The sequence below is a fragment of the Thamnophis elegans genome, chromosome Z (assembly GCF_009769535.1).
Source record: "Thamnophis elegans isolate rThaEle1 chromosome Z, rThaEle1.pri, whole genome shotgun sequence".
Classification (NCBI taxonomy): Eukaryota; Metazoa; Chordata; class Lepidosauria; order Squamata; family Colubridae; genus Thamnophis; species Thamnophis elegans.
In genome coordinates this window covers 130,739,680-130,762,496 of record NC_045558.1, presented here as the reverse complement: position 1 = coordinate 130,762,496, position 22,817 = coordinate 130,739,680, and the positions used below count along the sequence as shown (strand labels likewise).

General features: G+C 37.7%; 1 protein-coding gene across 1 annotated transcript; it reads left to right on the top strand.

The window, feature by feature from the left end:
* The first annotated feature begins 1,340 nt into the window (after positions 1–1,340).
* Positions 1,341–21,065, top strand: LOC116521806 (vomeronasal type-2 receptor 26-like). Its single transcript, XM_032236459.1, has 6 exons — positions 1,341–1,489; positions 3,223–3,400; positions 4,771–5,622; positions 10,098–10,325; positions 11,654–11,780; positions 20,164–21,065. Exons 1-6 carry the CDS (start codon positions 1,440–1,442, stop codon positions 21,063–21,065), a joined length of 2,337 nt encoding a protein of 778 aa, XP_032092350.1. The 5' UTR covers positions 1,341–1,439.
* The last annotated feature ends 1,752 nt before the right edge of the window (positions 21,066–22,817 follow it).

Here is a 22,817-nt window from a genome sequence, read left to right as displayed (position 1 = left end):
TTACTCATTTGCTTTAATGTTTTAATATCTTCAATGAAAGTACTGAGACAGAGAGAGGGATTACATAGGGTGTCTTTTGTCTTGCCCTGGTTAGTATTTCTTAAGCAAATCCACTGGGCTTTCAACATGCAGCCAGAAAATCGGGAGTTTTTTAAAATGCCCTGGGACACGGGACAAATTGTTAGAAATCGTGACTGTCCCGCTGAAATCAGGACGTCTGGTCACCTTAGGCTTGACCCTCAGAAGCCTCTGCTATTCTATTCCCTTCTCTCCTCAGGCTTGGCCCACAGAAGCCTCTGCTATCCTATTCCCTTCTCTCATAGGCTTGGCCCACAGAAGCCTCTGCTATCCTATTCCCTTCTCTCATAGGCTTGGCCCACAGAAGCCTCTGCTATTCTATTCCCTTCTCTCATAGGCTTGGCCCACAGAAGCCTCTGCTATCCTATTCCCTTCTCTCCCTCAGGCTTGGCCCACAGAAGCTTCTACTATTCCCTTCTCTCTCAGGCTTGGCCAAAAAGCCTCTAACATTTTATTCCCTTTTCTCCCTCAGGCTTGGCCCACAGAAGCCTCTGATATTCTCTTCTCTCTCAGGCTTGGCCAAAGAAGCCTTTGCTATTTTATTCCCTTTTCTCTCTCAGGCTTGGCCCACAGATGCCTCTGCTATTCTATTCCCTTCTCTCCCTCAGGCTTGGGGAGAGGCTCCTTCCTTCTGTTGTGCTCCCTCTGTCCCCTCCCTTTCCTTCCAAACCCTCCTTTTATTCCCACCTCACCCATGCTACATGTACTGAGCAATATATTTTTTTCTTCAGCATTTCCTTGAACCTCTAATTCAAAGTGGATAATTTCTCCCCTATAATTAACTGTTTCATTGTGTTTATTTCAACTTCATCTCCTAATTCATCAAATTTAATAATCTTTTGCATTTCTGACTATTTCACAAAGATAATTAAATAATTTTTCTATTCAGAAATAACAAGCATTTTTTTTAAAAAAAAGAATTTAATTTCACCTGTAAACATCTATTTAGCAAAGGCAACTTGTGAATCATTAATTCTCAAAGGAATTGTACAATCTTCCCTTCACTGAAAGCAAAATAACAAGAGCTTGGAAAAATGCAGAGCTGTTATAATCACCTCAGAATGGTAATATCTGACCACTGTTTCTATTCAATAAAAACAGCTCTCTGGTTCCTTATATCAGACTGTCCAACTTAAGAAAAGTCATTGCTAAGAGAGGCAAAATGGCTTAAATAAGGAAAAGCTTCATTCAGTATGATAGTCTTTGAAGCACTGGTTTTGGTCCTTTTCCCCAAAGTTGTGGGTAAGATTTACAGTGCTAAATGCAGCATCAGTAAACCTCTGCCTCTACTTCACAAACAATACCAACCAGGGGACCTCATCATTGTAGGCATTCTGTCTAAGATCTACATATTGTATGATATGATGGACTTCAGGAAAGCACCATCTAGCGATCTCTTTGATGAAATTCTGTAAGTTTTTAATGCACTTACAATGTTTTAGCAGATAAAAACATAGATCTATTTGACTGATCAAATACGCTGATAACCAAGCAGAAAAGGGTGCTGTTGTGGTTAAAATAGGGCTCAGAAGAAAGCAGTAATGATGATTTTTTTTAGAATGGAATGGAACGGAACAGAACAGAATAGAATAGAATAGAACATAACTCTTTATTGGCCAAGTGTGATTGGACACACAAGGAATTTGTTTTTGAGGCATATACTCTCAGTGTACATAAGGAGAATAAAATATATTAATCAATAGTAAAAAGATACAACATTTAGTGATAGTCAAGCCATCAAATCATACTAGTAAAACAAATAAAACAATATAAATTGAAAGATACAAGTAACATGGTTATAGTCATAAGTGGGAGGAGATAGATACTAGGAAGAAAGAGAAGAAATAATTAGTAAATTATTTGACAGTGTTGTGGGAATTAGTTATTTAGCAGAGTGATGGCATTCGGGGAAAAACAGTTCTGGTGTCTAGTTGTTCTGGTATGCAGTGCCCTATAGGGTCATTTTGAGTGCAGAAGTTGAAACAATTTATGTCCAGGATGTGAAGGGCCTGTAGATATTTTCACAGCCCTCTTTTTGACTCGTGCAGTATACAGGTCCTCAATGCAAGGAAGATTGGTAGCAATTGTTTTTTCTGCAGATCCCTATTATCCGTTGAAGTCTGTGTTTGTCTTGTATGGTTGCAGTGCCAAACTAGACAGTTGTGGAAGTGCATATGACAGACCCAATAATTCCTCTGTAGAATATTTTATATAAAGTTGGGGGGGGGATTAACCAACCAACAACTGCGTAGATACAGTCATCTGAAATTAAGCTCAACTCGTGTTCATCTACAGTATTTACATACAATGTTTTTTATAATAAGACCTAAAATTAACTGGTGTAAATTTTAGTCCACTGAAAATGTGGTTACAATGACAATGTATCCTCTTTTGATATAATGAGGAACTGAATAATCTTTTAACAATTCACAAAGGTGAATGTTACATTTCCTATGATTGATAATAAATCATGTTTTCCAGTTGTATATATGTATACAATATATTTTCATAGTCATGTCTCCTGAATGAATCCTTTGTAATATATTTTAAGGTAAAAGTAAAAGCTTCCAGGTCAGCTCTGTATCCTCCTCAGATGGGAAATTTTCCTCATATAATGATAAAGGTTCCCCTCTCACATATGTGCTAGTCCTACCCAACTCTAGGGGCAGTGCTCATCTCCATATCAAAGCTAAAGAGCCAGAACTATCTGAAGACATCTCCATGGTCATGTGGCAGGCATGACTAAATGCCAAAGGTGCACAGAATGCTGTTAACTTCCCACCAAAAGTCGTATCTGTTTTTTCTACTTGCATTTTTACAGGCTTTCGAACTGCTAGGTTGGCAGAAGCTGGGACAAGTGATGGGAGCTCACTCCATTACATGGCGCTAGGGATTCAAACCGCTGAACTGCTGACCTTCTGTTTGACAAGCTCAGTGTCTTAGCCACTGAGCTATATATTGTACTGAAATGTAATGCATCTCACATTTGCAGTGAATGCTCTGTGAAAGATAATCTGATTCCCTTTTCAGAGTCATGACTCCTATCTATCAGCATTTCCTGGCTTTGGAATTTACAATCAAGGAGATCAATGAAGACTCTCAGATTTTATCCAACCTCACCTTGGGTTTTTACATCTATAACAGTTATTTTACTGCAAGTTGGACCTATCATGCCTCACTGGAACTGTTTTCTTCACAAAACCAATTCATTCCTAATTATGACTGTGACATCCAGAACAGAAAAATAGCAGTTATTGGAGGCCCAACCTTTGAAGTCTGCCTACACATAGCTACTATTCTGTCCCTTTATAAAGTACCACAGGTACAAAGCTTATTTTTAAAATTCACCATGTTTTAATTTACATGAATTAGAAATAAATATTAGAATACATAAAGTAAGCAATCATGTGTCTGTGATTGTGTGTTTGTGCATATGTATCAGACATATCAAAAGTCATCAGATTGAAAATCTTTTTATTGGTGAATATGCCCATGTCAACAGATGTTGCAAATTGACCCATGATAAGATTTGTCATAACAAGATCAGGTTCACCATCAATGAATAGACATGTATGTAAGAGCAGATGCATTTTTTCTATTTCAGACTCTGTATTGTACCTGGCTGTCTCCATGTGCAACACTGTTTTAGAAAGATGCTATAGAAAGATGCTATCCCCGATATCAAAGTATTCTCATGAAAGATAAAAAAGATACAAGAGCTTTAGATATTGAAGAAAGTATTGTACCGATGAAACATGCTTGTTGACCCAGAATTTCCTGTGGTAGAGTGGATAATTTCAGAAGTATACATTTTATTTATATCATACTCTAACTCCTATTTTTGTTGAATTTCACAACATTCAAACTGTTGTGGCCCACCAGCAGCCAGTGGATCTGGCAGCAGAGTTGGACAGTGAGGAGGTTGGGGAGGAGCATGGGCCACAACAGTTGAATGCTGAGTGGGCCCGTCCTGGAGGCTGGGGAAGGCTCAGACGAGGGTTCTGCATCGGAGGCAGAGACGGGGCCAAGGCCGTCTGGCAGTGATCAGGTGTCTATGGAGCTAGACAGCAGTGAGGCAGAGGAACAGCCAGGGTCTGTTCACAGTGTGCGTATGTACAGAGCTGCCAGAAGAAAAGAACAACTCAGAAATCAGGGTCAACTTGGGAGTAAAGTCACAGGTGGAAGGTGATTGGCCCCTCTCTTAGGAAATAAAAGAGGAGTGAAAGGGGAGTGGGCTTTTTTAGGAAATAGTTTGATTATTCGGTCATTAGGTTCATTCCAGGAGTGTGAAAATCCATCCTTGAATCTCAGAGACACTGTGCCCAGTCTTTCCTTGCACAGCACCTCATTTGGAAATATTTCCCTGGCAGCTTTTCATGATAGATAAGGTCTGTAGTCATAATTACTCCTTTGAAAGATTTTGCCAGGCTTTTCTGAATGTGAATGAGAGGAATTCACATTTGTTTAATAAAAGAGGTTTTGTCAGGACCAGAATTCTGCTTCATGCTTTTTGGGGAAGTCTAGGTCAGAACACAAACTAGAACGGAAGAATTCTCATTAACGTTTCCAGAACATAGCTACATATAAATTGGAAATGGGAATAAGAGATTATTCTGGAAAATCAGGCACTACAAGCAAATATTTGTAAATGACATTTTCCCCTTTCCCTTATTTCTGTCTTTCTTTGATAAGCTTACTTATGGTTCAGCTCCAGAGATAATTTCAGAGTCTCATCAGGTTCTCACACAACAGATGTTTCCAAATGTGGACTACCAATATGATGGGATTCTCCAATTACTACAGCATTTCAGGTGGACATGGATAGGGGCACTGTATACACATAATGAGAATGGTGAAAAGTTTATACATGATGTCGTGCCTATGTTTTCCTTGAGAGGGATATGCTTTGCATTTACTGCAAAGTTCCCTGGAATGACTTATTCAAACAGCTTTGATGAATTGATAGGAGAAGCTGTTGAAACATATAAAGTGGTTATGACCAGCACAGCTAATGTAGTGGTAGTTCATGGTGAAATGGATGATATGATTCTTTTGAGATTTTTTCCATTTATATCCCAATTGGAAAAAATGCCAGTATGGAGAAAAAACAGAGTATGGGTTTTAACAGCCCAGATGGAATTCACATCACTTCCTTTGTTGAAGGCTGTAAAAATTGACTTCCTGCATGGTGCTTTATCTTTTGCAATTCACACAGAGGAAGTCTTGGGATTTCAGGAATTTCTTCAGACGAAAAACCCCACCCTGGCAAAAAATGATAGCTTTATTAAGGTCTTCTGGGAAAATGCATTTGAATGCTCATTTCCTAATTCCACCACAGCCGAGGAAGACAGGGTCACCTGTACTGGAGAAGAGAAACTGGAGACTCTTCCTACATCTATATTTGAAATGCATATGACCAGTCAGAGTTACAATATCTACAATGCAGTTTACGTGGTGGCACATGCTTTGGGTGATCTCTTTTCACCTGTACTGAATTACAGAGCAGGAAAGCCTGTAACCGAATTGAAGCAAAAGCTGTGGCAGGTAATGGTTGTAACAACTTAAAATGCATGGAGTTTGCCACTTTGGCAGAAAAAAAATTACTGTAGACACAACTCATTCTGTCAACTGTGGTTAGCATCTAAAGGGCAAACTATTTACAAATATGAAATTATTCTCTAGACTTTCTTCCCAAGAAAAGTCAAATATACCATCCTAAGACATCACTCAGGAAATAATTCCATACATAACCCTATTGAAGAATAATTCCACATGTTCATTGCGGATATTTGTGTAAAGAGGTTCCATGATTTTCTTAATAGTCCTGCTTAACTTTGAAGGTGTAAAGGTTTTGCTCTGCTAAAAAAACAATGGCAGATATTTTAGTGGAAAAAAAGTAAAAGTTCTGGGAGAAGAAAGAAAAAAGAAGAAGAAAAAGTAATCACATAATAAAGAGAAAAAAGGTATATGAAAATGTGACTTCCAACCTTCATCACAATAAATATAAACAAATTTACTCTTTACCCTCGTTAACATTACAAACATTTATATCTTCATCCCACATCTCATCTGTTATCTATAAATACATTATAACATAATCTTTTCAGTCCTGGTGCCATTAAAATATTCAAAAAGGGCATCTAGAAGTAACTATATATTTTATTTTAGGCTTGATCAAATAAATCAATTTTCTATTGCTTCCTTTTATCTCTAGCCATTCTAATCTTCTTTTAATCAAATATTGTCACAGGATTTGATTTCACTTTACCCATCATATAGAGTTCTTCATAGTTTTAACAAGCCTCTTTTGTGCATCCGATAGGAAAATAAAAATCCAGGTCACTCTCTTTATATGTCCTTTTTAAATTTTAAAACCTCAGCCAATTGCTCTTGCACAACCAGTAAGACATCATTTTCTAAACCATTATTTCAGACTGTCTGCTATAAATCCAGTTTTGACACCATTTCTGTGTTGATAATTAATGTTTATTTTACATTTGACATTTCTTCAATAGCTTCTTTTGGACATAGAGTATCCATAGAAGCATCTATGGAGAATCTCAATCATCCAGGTCACGGGTGTCTCAAAGATGCTAAAGAAACTGAACTTTCTTGGGTTTGGACTTTCAGTTCTGAAGAAACTTCCTGGATAAGAAACAAAATATTGTTAAAGGAAAAAAAATGTGAAAATCCAGTTGCCTTTTGGAGAAAAAACACATTTGAGATATCCACATAAAAAGATTTCATTCCTGTCACTATTGATATTGTGGCTACTGTTTTCTGATTCCATTCTTCAGTATTTCTGTTGTCATAACCATTTTTCAAGCTTCTATATCTTTCATCTACGTAAAACCTTAAGTCCTCTTTACAGTCTAGTTTTTGAAATCATGAAATTGCTTATCTTTGTAATGTCTTGTAAAATCCAAAACAACATCTATTTCCCTCATTAATCTGTTTATTATTACTTCCAAAATCTTATTGTGATATTGAAATTTTATCTGGACCTGAAATCCATTTGATATTTTTGAAGATCAAAATCTTATTTAGCCTTTTGTTATTTATTTCAAATTCTTTAAATTATTAAGCTTATAAATAAAAAATTCTTTTGTTTAGCATTAATTCCAAAAGGTGATTAGAAAGTGAAAAAGTTATTAATTAGGTTGGTTGTAGATCAATGGAATGGAACAGAATGGAAGGGAAGGAAATGGAATAGAATGGAACAGAATAAAACAGAACAGAACACAATAGAATACAAGAGTTGGAAGGGACCCCGGAGGCCTTCCAGTCCTATTCCCAATCCATCGAGCAGAAAATCCTATATCATTTCAGGAAAATGGCTGTCTAGTCTCTACTAGACTAGTCTCCAATGATGTGGAATAGTAATGTCTTTACACCAAATATATTCTTCTAATTGAAAACCTATATCACAACATTAATTTTGCCTCCTTTAATTATCATTATTTACCTCTCAGTAAGCTATATAGATTTTCCAAAATATCTACAATAAATGAGCTACCCATAATATATCCTTATTATTATTCTGTAATGTTTCTTGCTCCTTGGAACATAGGTGGATTAGATCATAGATTTATTGAAAGAGGCAGTAAGACGAAAATGTGAGTTAATTTGCTTTAAAATATATGTAGAATTACTTTGTATAATTGTCATATTTAAGTTTTTCACACTAAATAGTGCTATATATTTTCCCTAAGAACCTTGCGGGAAAGACCTTTAGCTTTTCAACACAAGGTAAAGAAAAACCAACTATGCATTCATAGTTCCCCTCAAAATGTCCTGGGCATTTTATAAGAGCTATGGGAGTAATTCATGGGACATTTTCTTCAAATTCTTCTATAAGAAATCAAGTCAGTTCTTCACATAGGATAGATACTCTTTGCAGCTTACCACTTAAGTAAGGAAGAACATGCCACTAAGGTTTCTCTTCTTTCTCCATCGTTCTTACTACATCATGTAATCATTCATCACCTTTAGGTATAAATCTCTGTAATAAAAAGCAAATCCATCCTCAAGAGTTTCCTAGTTAGAATAGAATAGAATAACAGTTGGAAGGGACCTTGAAGGTCTTCTAGTCCAACCTCCTGCTTAGGAAGGAAACCTTATACTATTTGAAATGATTACCCATATTTTGCGGAGTATGACGCACCTTTTTTCCTCAAAAAAGAGGTTGAAAATCTGGGTGCATCTTATAAATCAAATAGAGCATTTTTTGCCTCCTGAAGCCCTACCCCTTCACCAAAATGGCTGTGCATACCCTTATGGAGGCTTTCAGAGAGCTCCTGGTGGCTGGGGAGGGCAGAAATGAGCAAAAAATGGGCCATTCCCCCCCGCCCCCGGCAGCACTCTATAAGCCTCCATAAGGCTATGCATGCAATTTTGTACTTTATTGACAAAAAACCAGCTCGTTTTCACTAAAAACAGGCTATTTTTTGCTCTTTCTTGGCCCCCACCTCTTCATTTGCACTCTGAAAGCCCCCCCCCCCAAGGCTATTCATGCCTTTTATTTGGAAAAAACAGACACATTTTTGGAAAAAATGGGCCGTTTTTTGGGAGGTTTGCAGAATGCAAAAACTTTTTTTTCCTTTTGGAAAGGAAAAAACTGATTGATGAGTTCAAGTGCTCAAGTGCTGTGCCAGCAGAAACAAGTCTTAGGTGCTGTAGGTTGTCAGCAATTTCCTTCTCCAGCACATGGATAAATACACCTGGAAACATCTACCTACCTACCTATCTACTCTCTCGCTCTCTCTACCTACCTACTGTATTTCTCTCTCTCTCTCTCTCTCTCTCTCTCTCTGCCTGCCTGCCTGCCTGCCTGCCTACCTACCTACGTAACTACTCTCTCTCCCTACCTACCTACTGTATTTCTCTTTCTTTCTCTCCTTCTCTATCCCTCTACCTATCTATCTACTTTTTTTTAATTTTCCTTTTCAAAACCTTGGTGCATCTTATACTCCTGTGCATCTTATACTCTGAAAAATATGGTATTCAATCTCTTCTTAAAAACTTCCAGTGTTGGAGCATTCACAACTTCTGGAGGTACTGTAAATTGTTCCACTGATTGATTGTTCTGTCAGGAAATCTCTTTAATTCTAGGCTGCTTCTCTCCTTGATTAGTTTTCAACAATTTTTTTTGTCCTGCCCTGGGGTGCTTTGGAGAATAGCTTGACTCCCTGTTCTTTGTGGCAGCCCCTGAGATATTGGGACACTGCTATCATGTCACCCCTCGTCCTTCTTTTCATTAAACTAGAAATAACCAATTTCAAGCACTGTTCTTTTTATGTTTTAACCCAGGGATTGGCAACCTTAAACACGCAAAGAGCCACAAAGGTCCTAACTGGAAGCCCCCCCCCCATTCAATTCTGGAGCCAACTCGAAGTCTAGTTTTCCCCACCATAGTCTCCTCCTAGCGCAGCATCCTTTTTCTACCTGTCCTAACCAAAAGCCCTATCAATTGTGGAGCTAATCAGAAAACCTGCCCTTTGCCATAGAGTCTCCTCCTGGCTCTCTGTGCTTTCCCCCCTCCCAACTGGAAACCTCTCTCAAAATTGTGAGTGACGGCTGGCGACAGGGAGCCACAGCAGAGGGATGAAAGCACCACATGCAGCTCCAGAGTTCGTGGGTTGCTGATCCCTGTTTTAGCCTTTAAAGCTAATTTTGACTCATACAAAATGCAGAATTTAGAAAGGGGCGATTCTGTACAATTCTTTTTTCCATTTAATTATTGTAATATTTTTCAAGTGCAGTGTAAAACAGGGCTTTTATTGAATCTATTTAGTATCCTTTAATTTCTATGTTTAGTTTTCAACATTTCCCTTTAGACATGAAAGATAACCACATAATTCACATAATTCAGTATTAAGTAATAATACTAATATTTTATCAACTTTTGGCCATATCAAATAATTTCAAAGGCTCATTCTCTATATATTTCAAACAGGATTTTCTACAACTGGATAAATTTCTTGTCATGAATTTTTCTTTCAACTTATTTTTCCATTCAGCTCAACCACTTTATGAGAAGGATTTCATTCAACAATAGCGCAGGGGGAAAAGTTTCCTTCAACCAAAATGGAGAGTTGGAGACTGGATTTAATATTATAAACTGGATCACTTTCCCAAACCAGTCTTTCCGGAGGGTCAAAGTTGGAATGATAGACCCCATGAATCCCCAAAAAGAAATGTTCTCCTCTTCTGAGAAATCTATTGTGTGGCCAAGCATATTTAACCAGGTAAGATCTAAATAAATTCCAAAGGATAGTAGATAATGATTCCATGAGTGAAACCTCTCAACTTAACCCTTACAGAAAACAAAATTCCCTTTTTACAAATACGAAATCATTGGCTAACTTCTTCCTATTTTGGAACAGTCTGGGGGCTATGCTGACAACAAATTGCAATCTAGTGCATTTGAATGACAAACTATGTGTCACAATGGTTTGGGCCTCCACTGCAGCACCATTTACTGGCAATTGCTTGCAGGCCTGTGACAGATCTAATTTGGCAAATATTTTCCCCAGCCCAAGGGACGTTAGGGCAGTGATGACTAACCTTTTTGTTGTTGCATGCTGAAAGTGCCCTTGCCCACCTGCACCCCTAATGCATGTGTCTCACACACACACAGACACGCGTACACACACACACACACAAACACACATGTACCCTGCCCCCCGTCCATGTGTACATGATGCCCTTCTCTCTGTTTTGAGCCTAGTAAGCCTCCCTGCAGCCTGCTGGGACCAAAAACAGGCCAGGGGGGGTGCACCCACATGCTCATGCCCTCCCCTTCACCCCAGTGAATGTGCATGTGATCCTCCAATCCCCCCCCCTATGCATGTGTGGTAGAGACCTGAAAATCAGCTGGCCGGCAGGAGGTGCACTCACATGCACGGTGGAGCTGAGCTGGGGTTACGGTTCATGTGCCCACAGAGAGGGCTCTACATACCTTGAGCCAAGGTGGCGCAGTGGTTAAATGCAGCACTGCAGGCTACTGCTAGATCAGCAGGTCAGCGGTTCAAATCTCACCGGCTCAGGGTTGACTCAGCCTTCCATCCTTCCGAGGTGGGTAAAATGAGGACCCAGATTGTTGGGGGCAATATGCTGACTCTCTGTAAACCGCTTAGAGAGGCCTGAAAGGCCTATGAAGTGGTATATAAGTCTACTGCTATTGCTATTGCTATTGCTACATACCATCTGTGGCACGCATGCCATAGGTTTGCCATCACTGCTTTAGGCAGACCATCCAAGAAAATAGAAAAATAATGTTAAAACGCTAAAGGTCCAATTTTCTCAAGTACTTAAGGTGCTGACCTAGAAACTGGGTGACAGTGAATTTTAGTCCTCCTTTATACATGAAAGTTATCTCAGTGTCTTTGAACTAGTCCATCTATCTAAGCCCAACTCAACTCATAGTGTTGCTATTTAGAAAATTAGAAAGTAGGAGCATTATATAGGCCACCTTGAGATATAAAATAATCAAAATATAATCTAATAATACATGTTTGATAAATATTGAGGCACAATATTGTCAGAAACATTTTCTTCATTCATTTATGAGCAGACCCAGCCACTTTCACAATGTAATAACCAATGCCCTTTGGGCTACAGTAAGAGCAAGTTAGAAGGGAAGCCGTTTTGCTGCTATGATTGCCTTCGATGTCCAGAAGGGAAGATTGCAAATCACCAAGGTAAGAATTGTGCCTATAACTGACTTAATTTTGATTTAAGGATCCATGTCACCAATCATAAGGGACATCAATGTCAACTTCCATTCTCTTTTTAACTTTCACATTTGCATGTCCATTTCCTCCATTTCTGTTTATTTGAATTATTTATTTTAAACTCTAGTAACATATTTTGTAGACATACTTAATTAAAGGACATCTGACTGAAACTTTGAGAATAGAATAGAATAGAATAGAATAATAATTCTTTACTGGCCAAGTGTGATTGGACACACCAGGCATATGCTCTCAGCGTATATAAAACAAAAGACACATTCCTCACAAATCATAAGGTACAAAACGTAGTGATAGTCATAGGGTACAAATAATCAGTCAAATCATACTAAGAAACAGTCAATATAAATTGTAAGGATACAAGCAACAGTTACAGTTATACAGTTATAAGTGGGAGGAGATAGGTGATAGGTGTGATGAGAAAATTAATAGTAATAGCAATGCAGACTTAGTCAATAGTTTGACAGTATTGTCAGAATAGGGTTGTTTAGCAGAGTGATGAAGTTCGGAGAAAAACTGTCTTTGTGTCTAGTTGTTCTGATGTGCGGTGCCCTATAGCATCACTTTGAGGACAGAAGTTGAAACAATTTATGTCCAGGATGTGAGGGATCTGTAGATATTTTCACAGCCCACTTTTTGACTTGTGCAGTATACAGGTCCTCAGTGGAAGGCAGGTTCATAGCAATTGCTTTTTCTGCATTTCTAACTATCCACTGAAGTCTGTGTCATAAAACTTCCTTTATACAATACAATACAATAGCAGAGTTGGAAGGGATCTTGGAGGTCTTCTAGTCCAACCCCCTGCCTAGGCAGGAAACCCTCTACCATTTCAGACAAATGGCTATCCAACATCTTCTTCCAGTACAAATCTTTTTTTATTTCCATTTCATTCTATACAATCACATGTTTACTGTGCAACCGAGGCATATAACATTGAGTAATAAACACAGCCCTCGCTTTTATAGAAAATGCCCCCTACAATACAAACCCAATATACCGCCTTAGCCCACCATACACCCTCTTTCATCCCCCTCCAACTTTCATTCTTCCTTCTCTCATACCCCTCTACACCTACTTCCCCTCCCCCTCTATCTAACCCTAACCCTATCACTCCCTCTCTTAATCCATTCCCTCCCTTCCTTCTCCTCCTCCTCTCTCTCACTCTCTCTACTCTCCTTCTTCTTTCATTCAGCTCCTCCCTTCGGTATCTATTACTTTCCGATATATTCAGTTTGTTCTGTTTTGACACTAACATTAAAAAAAACCACAGTATACAAGTGCAATCATGCTTTAAAATTTAACACATATTATATTTCCCCCCTCCCCCCTCCCCCTAGATCCCCGCCTCCCTTCCCTCCCCCCGACTTCCCAGAGCCCATACATGGTATAACTTTTTGACAATCACAGTCTAAAATATCTCTACATTGAACTCAGCTTCTTGCTGTTACCCAAATTTTTAACAATTTAAGTTATTACTAATTTTAAGCATAAGCTATCTGGAATTTCCTAGTCCCGTATTTGCTTTGTATATAATCAATCCATTTTTTCCAGTCTCGTTTATACTTCTCATTTGAATGTTCTTTAAGATATGCTGAAATTTTTGCCATTTCGGCTAAGTTTGTAACCTTCAAAGTCCATTCTTGAATTGTAGGCAGGTCTTTCTTCTTCCAGTATTGCGCCACCAAGAGTCTTGCTGCCGTTATTAAGTACAGAACCAAATTAATCTCTACTGCTACAAAGTCAATACATATACCTAGTAAAAACAGTTTGGGAGTGAATTTTATCCTTTTTTTGAAGATATTTTGCAGGATCCACCAAATTTTTATCCAAAATGCCTTAACATTACGACATGTCCACCATATATGAAAATATGTAGCATCAAAAGAAACACATCTCCAACATTTAGGCTGAACATTTGAATACATAGAAGCAAGCTTTTTGGGATCTAAGTGCCATCTATAAAACATCTTATAAAAATTTTCTCTCAAATTTTGTGCTTGTGTAAATTTTACATTTCTTACCCATATTTTTCCCCATGTGTCCAGCATTATAGGTTCTTCAATATTCTGAGCCCATTTTATCATACAATCTTTAACCATTTCGGTTTCTGAGTCCATCTGTACTAATACATTATATATCCTCTTTATGTGCATTAAACTTTGATCTCTTATTTGTTTAAACAAGTTATCCTCAGCTATTACAAAACCTATTTTTTGGTCTATTTTCCACCTGGCCTGTAGTTGGCCATACTGAAACCACGTTTGAACTACCTTCTCTTTTTTAAGTACCTCTAAGGATTTTAATTGCAGCACCCCTCTTTCTGTAATAAGAAGTTGTCTATAAGTGGTTCTATCGTGTTTTTGTTCTATATTCATATTTTCAATTGCATGTCTAGGAATTGCCCACATGGGCAATTTGTCATTTAGTTTATGTTGATATTTTTTCCAAACCCGCAATAAGGCATTTCTTAAAATATGATTTTTGAAATTCTTATCCAGTTTTTTGTTGAATAACAAGTAAGCATGCCAACCATATACCAAATCATGTCCCTCAATATTCAATATTCTGTCATTGGTTAAATGGATCCAATCACTAATTGCAGATAAAGCCACTGCATCATAATATAATTTTAAATTTGGTAATTTCAATCCTCCTCTTTCACGTACATCTTGCATTATTTTCATCTTAACCCTCGGCTTCTTTCCTGCCCATACAAATTTGTTGATACCCTTCTGCCATTCTAAAAGGTTCGCATCTCTTTTAAGTATTGGTAACATTTGAAACAAAAATAAAAATTTTGGTAAAATATTCATTTTCACTGCCGCTATCCTTCCCAACAAAGATAAATGCAGTTTCTCCCACCTTTTCATCTCCATTTGTATACTATGCCAGAGTGGTTCATAATTATGCTTGTATAATTTCCCATTTGAAGTTAAAATATTAACTCCAAGATATTTGACTTTTTTAACAACCTCACATCCTAACATCACTCCCAATTCTTCCTTCTGTTTGGTATTCATATTCATTGCTAATATTTTGGTTTTTCCTAAATTAATTTTAAATCCAGAGACTTGACCATATTGATTAATCGTATTCATTAAAACCTTACTGGATTCCTGCGGTTGTTTCAATATTATAACCAAGTCGTCCGCAAAAGCGCGGACTCTGTATTCTTGCTGTCTGATCTTGATCCCTTTTAAAGCATCCAAAGCCCGCATCTTATTCAGCAATACTTCCAAAGTTATAATAAACAATAGTGGGGACAAAGGACAACCCTGTCTTGTACCTTTTTCTATTTGAAAGGAATCTGTTAAACTTCCATTAACTATAATTTGGGCTTTTTGCTGCTGATATATTGCACCAATTGACCTTAAAAAGCCATCTCCTATCTGCATTTTTTGCAGTATCTTCAACAAGAATTGCCAATTGACTCGATCAAAGGCTTTCTCAGCATCCAAAAATATGAATGCGGCAGGAATTTGATTATTCTTTCCCAAGTATTCTAAAGCATTAGTAATTAACCTGACATTGCTCTTCATCTGTCTGCCCTGTATAAAACCTGTTTGGTCAGTATGTATCAGTTGTTGGATAACCACCATTAACCTATTTGCTAATATTTTGGTAAAAATTTTATAATCTACATTAAGTAGTGAAATAGTTCTATAATTTTTCGGCTGAGTAAGATCTTGGTCTTCTTTGGGTATCAACGATATGAACGCTGTCTTCCATGAAGGGGGCACTTTACCTTCCAATTGAATTTTATTAAATAATTCTCTAAGAGGTTCTACCATTTCTAACTGTAAGTTTTTATAATAAACGGCTGTTAAGCCATCTGTACCTGGTGCTTTCCCTAGCTTTAATTGTTTGATTACCTGCAGGATTTCCCCAGAGGTTATAGGTTGGTTCAACCTATACCTATGTTCTTCGCTAACTAGGGGGATTTTCTCTTTATCTAAGTATTTATTTATATCTAAGTCCCTAATTTTGTCCCCTTTATACAACTCTGTAAAAAATTCTCGAAATCCCTTTTGGATCTCTTCCTGCTGAAACACTTCCTTCCCTCTGTAACACAATTTGGATACATTTCGAATTTTCCTTTTTTTCCTGATCTGATAAGCCAACCATCTACCGGGTTTATTTGCATTGCAGAAAGTATTATGTTTAGCATATAATAAACTGGTGGCTACCTGGTCAGAGATCAGCATATCAAATTGAGATTTTAATATGGAAATTGCTTCTTTAGTCTTTGTATCACCTGGGTTCAATATTAATTCCTGCTCTTTCCCTTTAATTTCCTCTTCCAATTCTTTACGTTTTTGCCCTTGTTTATGTCTATGTATTTTGTTTATATTTATCAATACTCCTCTCATATAGGCTTTGCTTGCATCCCATACATATTCCATAGATGTACCCTTATTCATGTTAAAAACAAAGTATTCAGATAACAATTTTTTACAATCATTAACATACTTTTCATATCTGAATAAATTTTCATTCAGCCTCCAGGACCTTCTAGCCTGAACTACCCTTCCCAGCTCCATCCAAACTGGGTTATGATCCGAAAGGACTCTGGCCGTAATCTTTGTCTTCTTCACCCTAGAAAGTAAATCATTAGTAATTAATATAAAGTCGATCCTTGAAAAAGATTGATGTCTGTCGGAGAAGAAGGTAAAGTCATATTCTTCTGCATGCCTTTCACGCCAAACGTCTCGCAGTTCGAAGTCGTCTATCATGTCAAAAAAGGATTTGGGTAGTTTAGCTCGGAATTTAGTATTCAGGCGAGATGTCTTCTTATCTCTTTTGGTGTCAATCACGCCATTCCAATCACCCAATAGTATGCACGACTTAAAGTCCCACTGTACTAATTTAGCATGGAGATTTCTATAAAATCCATCTTGTTGTTGATTAGGAGCATAGATTCCCCAAAGCAGTGTCTTTTTCCCTTCTAAGATTAAATCTAATGCGATATATCTTCCAAAGGGATCTGCTTCGATTAGCTCAGCTTTAATGTCTTTCCTTAAGTATACTACTATACCATTTTTTTTTTCCGTAGCAGAGGTCACAAAGTGTTGACCAAGTTTGGGATTGGACAGATATTTTTGATCAGTTATTTTGATATGAGTTTCCTGCAAACAAATTATATCATTCTTAGATTGTTTAAGATAATGAAATATTTTCTTTCTCTTCGGTGGAGAGTTCAGTCCATTAACATTCCATGTCAGAATCTTAGTTGTCATTTTTGGTTGCCTGAAGCTTTTTTAGAGCCTCCCGCATGGCCTGTCTCACCTTGGGTCTAGCTCCTCCCACAGCTTCTGAGCTTGTTGCTGTAGCTCCTTGGTCAATGGCCGAAAATTGTAAAGATTGTTGCGTTATGGCTTGTTTTTCTGTTTGTCTGGTGGTCATATGGTTAGATCTTTGTTCCTTAACCCCTTGCCCTTCTGGGAGGGGGAGATGATACGTTTTGTCTGGTGATTGTGTAGTTTGCTGTTTCTCTTGTCCTGCTTGTGGTTTTTCTCCATATCCCGATGGTTCAGGGTGCCCCACTTTCAAAATCTTATGATAGAAATCTCGAGCTTTCCATACAGAGTTGAGACGATATCTTTGCTTATCAAATGTAACTATGATGCCAAACGGGGCATCCCATCTGTACTGTATCTGGCGCTTTCTGAGCTCTTCCACCAAAAAAGCATAATCTCTTCTGGCTCTTAGCATTTGAGGTGGTATCTCTTTCAAAACCATCAAATCCTGTCCGCCAATTTGAAGTTTGGTATTGTAGGACTCTTGTAATATCTTATTTCTGGATTCTCTTGTAACAAAATATATTACCACGTCTCGGGGGAGTTGCTTTTGTTTTGCCGCCCAGGAGCTATCCAACATCTTCTTAAAGACTTCCAGTGTTGGGGCATTCACAACTTCTGGAGGCAAGCTGTTCCACTGATTGATTGTTCTGTCAGGAAATTTATCCTCAGTTCTAAGTTGCTTCTCTCCTTGATTAGTTTCCACCCATTGCTTTTTGTTCTACTCTCAGGTGCCTTGGAGAACAGTTTGACTCCCTCTTCTTTGTAGCAGCCCCTGAGGTACAGGAAGACTGCTATCATGTCTCCTCTAGTCCTTCATTTCATTAAACTAGACATACCCAGTTCCTGCAACATTCTTCCTATGTTTTACCCTCCGGTCTCCTAATCATCTTTGTTGCTCTTCTCTGCACTCTTTCTAGAGTCTCCACATCTTTTTTACATCGTGGCGACGAAAACTGAATGCAGTATTCCAAGTGTGACCTTACCAAGGCATTATAAAGTGGTATTAACATTTCACGTGATCTTGATTCTATCACTCTGTTTATTCAGCCTAGAACTGTGTTGGCTTTTTTTGGCAGCTGCTGCACACTGCTGGCTCATATTTAAATGGTTGTCCACTAGGACTCCAAGATCCCTTTCACAATTATTACTGTTGAGCAAGGTACCACCTATACTGTACCTGTACATTTCGTTTTTGTTGCCTAAATGTAGAACCTTACTCTTTTCACCATTGAATTTCATTTTATTAGATAGTGCCCAATGTTCAAGTTTGTCAAGATCCTTCTGTATCTTAAGCCTACCTTCTGGAGTGTTGGCTATTCCTGACAGCTTGGTGTCATCTGCAAATTTGATGAATTCCCCATTTAGTCGCTCATCCAAATCATTGATGAAGAAGTTGAAGAGTACTGGGCCCAAAACAGAGCCTTGGGATACTCCACTGCACTCCATATAGATGCAGTTCCATTGAGGACTACACGTGCGGTTGGTCAGCCAGTTACGAATCCATCTGGTGGTGATGCTGTCTAACCCACATTCTTCTACTTTATCTAGTAGTAGGTTATGGTCTACCTTATCAAATTCCTTTCTGAAGTCCAAGTAAACTATATTGACAGCATTCCTCTGATCCACTAATTTTGTCACATTATCAAAGAATGCAATAAGTTTAGTCTTGCATGATCTGTTTTTGACAAACCCGTGTTGGCTTTTGGCTATTACTTTGTTTGCTTCTAGGTATTTGCTAATTCGTTGCTTGATTATTTTTTCCAGAATCTTTCATGGTATTGAGGTCAGGCTTATAGGTCTGTAGTTTCCTGGATCTATTTTTTTCCCTTTTTTGTTGATGGGAACCACATCAGCTCTTTTCCAGTCCTCTGGTTGTTCCCCAGTGTTCCAGGATCTCTGAAAGATATAGTTCAGGGTTCTAGATCTCGTCTGCCAGTTCCTTCAGAACCCTGGGGTGTAATCCATCCGGTCCTGGTGATTTGAACTCGTCTAGGGTAGACAGGTGCTCACTTACCATTTTCTTCCTTATTTCAAATTGTTTTCCTAATCTGATTTTTGTGGTGTTGTTTTTGATAGGTTGAACTGTTTTATCCCTTTGTGTAAAGACAGATGCCAAAAATGAGTTAAGTAGTTCTGCTTTCTCCCTGTTGCTTGTCACCTTCTTGCCACTTTCTCCCAGCAATGAACCAATTGTTTCCTTAACTTTTTTCTTGGTTTTAAAATGTTGGAAGAAGCTTTTTTTGTTATTTTTTTTACTTTTGTGGCAAGCCTTTCTTCATTGTGAGCCTTAGCTTTCCTTACTTCATCTTTACAGTCTCAGGCTATTTGCTGATATTCTGCCTTAGTTATGTCTCCCTCTTTCCACTTTTTATACTTATCTTTTTTGGCTTTCAATTTGTCAGAGATTCTTTATGCAGCCATACTGGTTTCTTTTGGGAGCTGTTATTTTTCTTCTTCATTGGTATTGTGCTAGACTGGATTTTTGTAATCTCATTTTATAAAATTTCCCAAGCTTCTTGAGTTGTTTTCCCCTTGAGGATTCTCATCCATGGAATTTTTCTCAAGTTCTCTCTAAGTTTATTGAAATTAGCTCTCTTAAAGTCCAAGACTCTAGTTTGACTTTGTTCTACTATTTGTCTTTGCATTTGTCTTTGCACTTCAAAGGATAACTTTTCCCCCCAAATGATATGTAGGTAGGTCCAGGAAAAATGTTTAAGATTAGTAATCATTGACCAATGTTTTAGACAAATCTAAAATTATGAAAACCCAAGGAAATTAAGAAACTAAGGAAAAGGTAAAATTGTTACATAATGTAGAAAAAAGGAGTGATCATGTACGATCTTCATTTGTACAAATGCAAGCCATTTTTGATCACAGAATTTTAGAAATATAGTTAAGAAGTACTGTATAAATTTGGGTTCTTTTCAGTTTTGAGCTAGCAAGCTATATACTAAGCATTATATGTTCCATCTTACTTATTTTAAAAACAATTTTGAACTAACTGATTTCTTATATTCTCTTTTGTTTTCTAGACATGGATGACTGTTTTCAATGTCCAGATGATGAGTACCCTAATAAGAAGAGGGATTTGTGTCTCCCCAAAATTATAACATTCTTGAAGTATGAAGACTCTTTAGGGATGGTTTTAGCCAGTTCTGCTCTTTTCTTTTCTTTGGTCACACTTGGAGTCTTTTGGATTTTTATTAAGCATCAGGAAACTGCCATTGTCAAAGCCAACAACCGGAATGTCACATATGTTCTCCTTGTTTCTCTTCTTTTGTCTTTTCTTTGTACTTTGCTATTCATTGGGAAACCCAACAAGGTGACATGTCTCCTTCGTCAAACTGCCTTTGGCATCATCTATTCAGTTGCCATTTCTTGTGTTTTGGCCAAAACCACCATTGTAGTTCTGGCCTTCATGGCCACCAAGCCTGGGACCAAGATCACCAAGTGGGTAGGGAAAAAACTAGCTATGTCTATAGTATTTTGCTGCTCCTTCATTCAAAGTAATATTTGTATTCTATGGCTGATAATCTCCCCTCCTTTCCCAGATGTTGACAAAAATTCCATGTTAGAAGAAATAATCTTAGAATGTAACGAAGGATCTGCCTTCATGTTCTACTGTGTCTTGGGCTTTATGGGCTTCCTTGCCATTATCAGCTTCATGGTGGCTTTCCTAGCAAGAAAATTGCCCGATACTTTCAATGAAGCCAAGTTTATCACCTTCAGCATGTTGGTCTTCTGCAGTGTCTGGTTGTCCTTTATTCCAACATACCTGAGCACAAAAGGGAAATATATGGTTGCTGTGGAGGTCTTCTCCATTATAGCCTCTAGTGGGGGGTTATTAATTTGTATCTTTTCTCCCAAATGTTATATTATCATTCTAAAGCCTGATCTGAACAACAAAGGACTTTTAAAAAATAAGACCACATAGTATAAAATGGGGTGATGCCAAGAAAATAGAATCTTTCTAGGCCAAAATTCTAATCCTTTGTATTTAATGTAAGTTCTTAAGGATATAGTTACTATTCAATATAGTTTTTAAAATATATATATTGCAGTTCATTTACAATTAATATATTTAATTGGAATCAGTAGGGCATAGTCTTGATTACTTTCACTATCCATGGATAAAAATTAAAATATAAATTGTGTTTAATACCTTCTGTTCACTGAGGTAAAAAGCATCATCACTGAAATAGGTGATGGAGAAATAATTATCTCAACATTCAAAAACTATATTGATATTTTAATTTTGATCTTTTCAATTTTTTTCAAGGATATTAAGAATAGCTGTTAGGGAAACCAAGAAGATCTTGAAATAATTCTTTGAATGTTTTTTAACCAAGTCTAATAATGTAACAAATGAAAAAATGAAAGAGGTTGTAGTAGAAACAATTGTCTTCCAGTATGTTAAATTTGTTTACGTTTGTGTTAAAAACTAGCAGTTTCAAATGTTGCACCTCCACCAACAAAGGAAACTCAAAAAGAAATGCACTTGAAAAACAAAATAGAAAAGCAGAAATTACATTCCTGAGGAAAATGATATCTTTCAATTGGAAAAACCTTTATAGTAGAGGTTTTTTCATTTATGAAAATATGGACCAATGAACAATGTTTATACTAATGAAAAAAAATATGAACAGTGTAATTAATCTGCACTACTCTAACAGATGATATGAGTTTCTGCAACAATTTCAAAATCAGTCTGTAATTATAAAACTTACCAACCCTCTATCCCACTGTAGCTCATATTATGAAAAATTGTCTGATATGAACATAAAAAAAAAAAAACCTCAGTGAAGTTGCTATTAAATGAAAGAAACCTGGTAGAACAGAAGTGAAGTATTTTGTGAGTGGATAATAGCTACATCACCTATATTACTTTTTGGGATTCCAACAGGAAAATGTTTATTTCTTTATTAAGAAAATGTAGATGATCACTCAACTCACTCTCAGTGACTCCAGGTAAATTACAAAAATAAAACTATACAAAACCACCTACTGTATTTTCATCCCCCTGGAGACCACATCAGACAATCCACTTGATGGGCTCCACATCACTATGAGATCCCCAGGTCCATTGGCTTCAAAAATTTCAGCAACACGTGGTCTGCCCTGTTGCTGGGTGGATGTGGCCATGGTGGCCATGGCCTAGTTGGCCTCCTGCACCATGATAGAGGGTGCATTTTTGCCTTTCCCAGGCTCTGGAAGCCCTCCAGAGGTCGGCCTTTCACAACTTCCAGGAGGCCCATTTTTCCCCTTCCCCAAGCCTCCACGTCAAAAATGGACCATGAGGAGACTCCTGGGAGGGGCTGGGAGGGTGGGTGGGGCTAGCCAGGGGTGGGATTTGGAGGTTCTCTAAACCACTCATAATGTTAGCTATAGGTTCTCCCGAACCTGGGCGAACCCATAGCAGTCTATTCCTGGTGTCTTCAGAGCCTTGAAAAATAGTGTCAAAATAGGGGCCAATCTTATCTTTATAGAGATGATGTTCCACTGGGAGGGAGTCACTACGGACACCAAAATTTTCTCATGGACCACCAGTGCCCAGGGACCACCAGTTGGTAACCCCTGCATAAGAGATCCAATGGGGGTATACTAGAACTAATAAATGATATGAGGAAACAACATCTTTTTGTTGACTCAGAACTCAAAATGAAGGGGAAATGTTTCAAATGAAGAA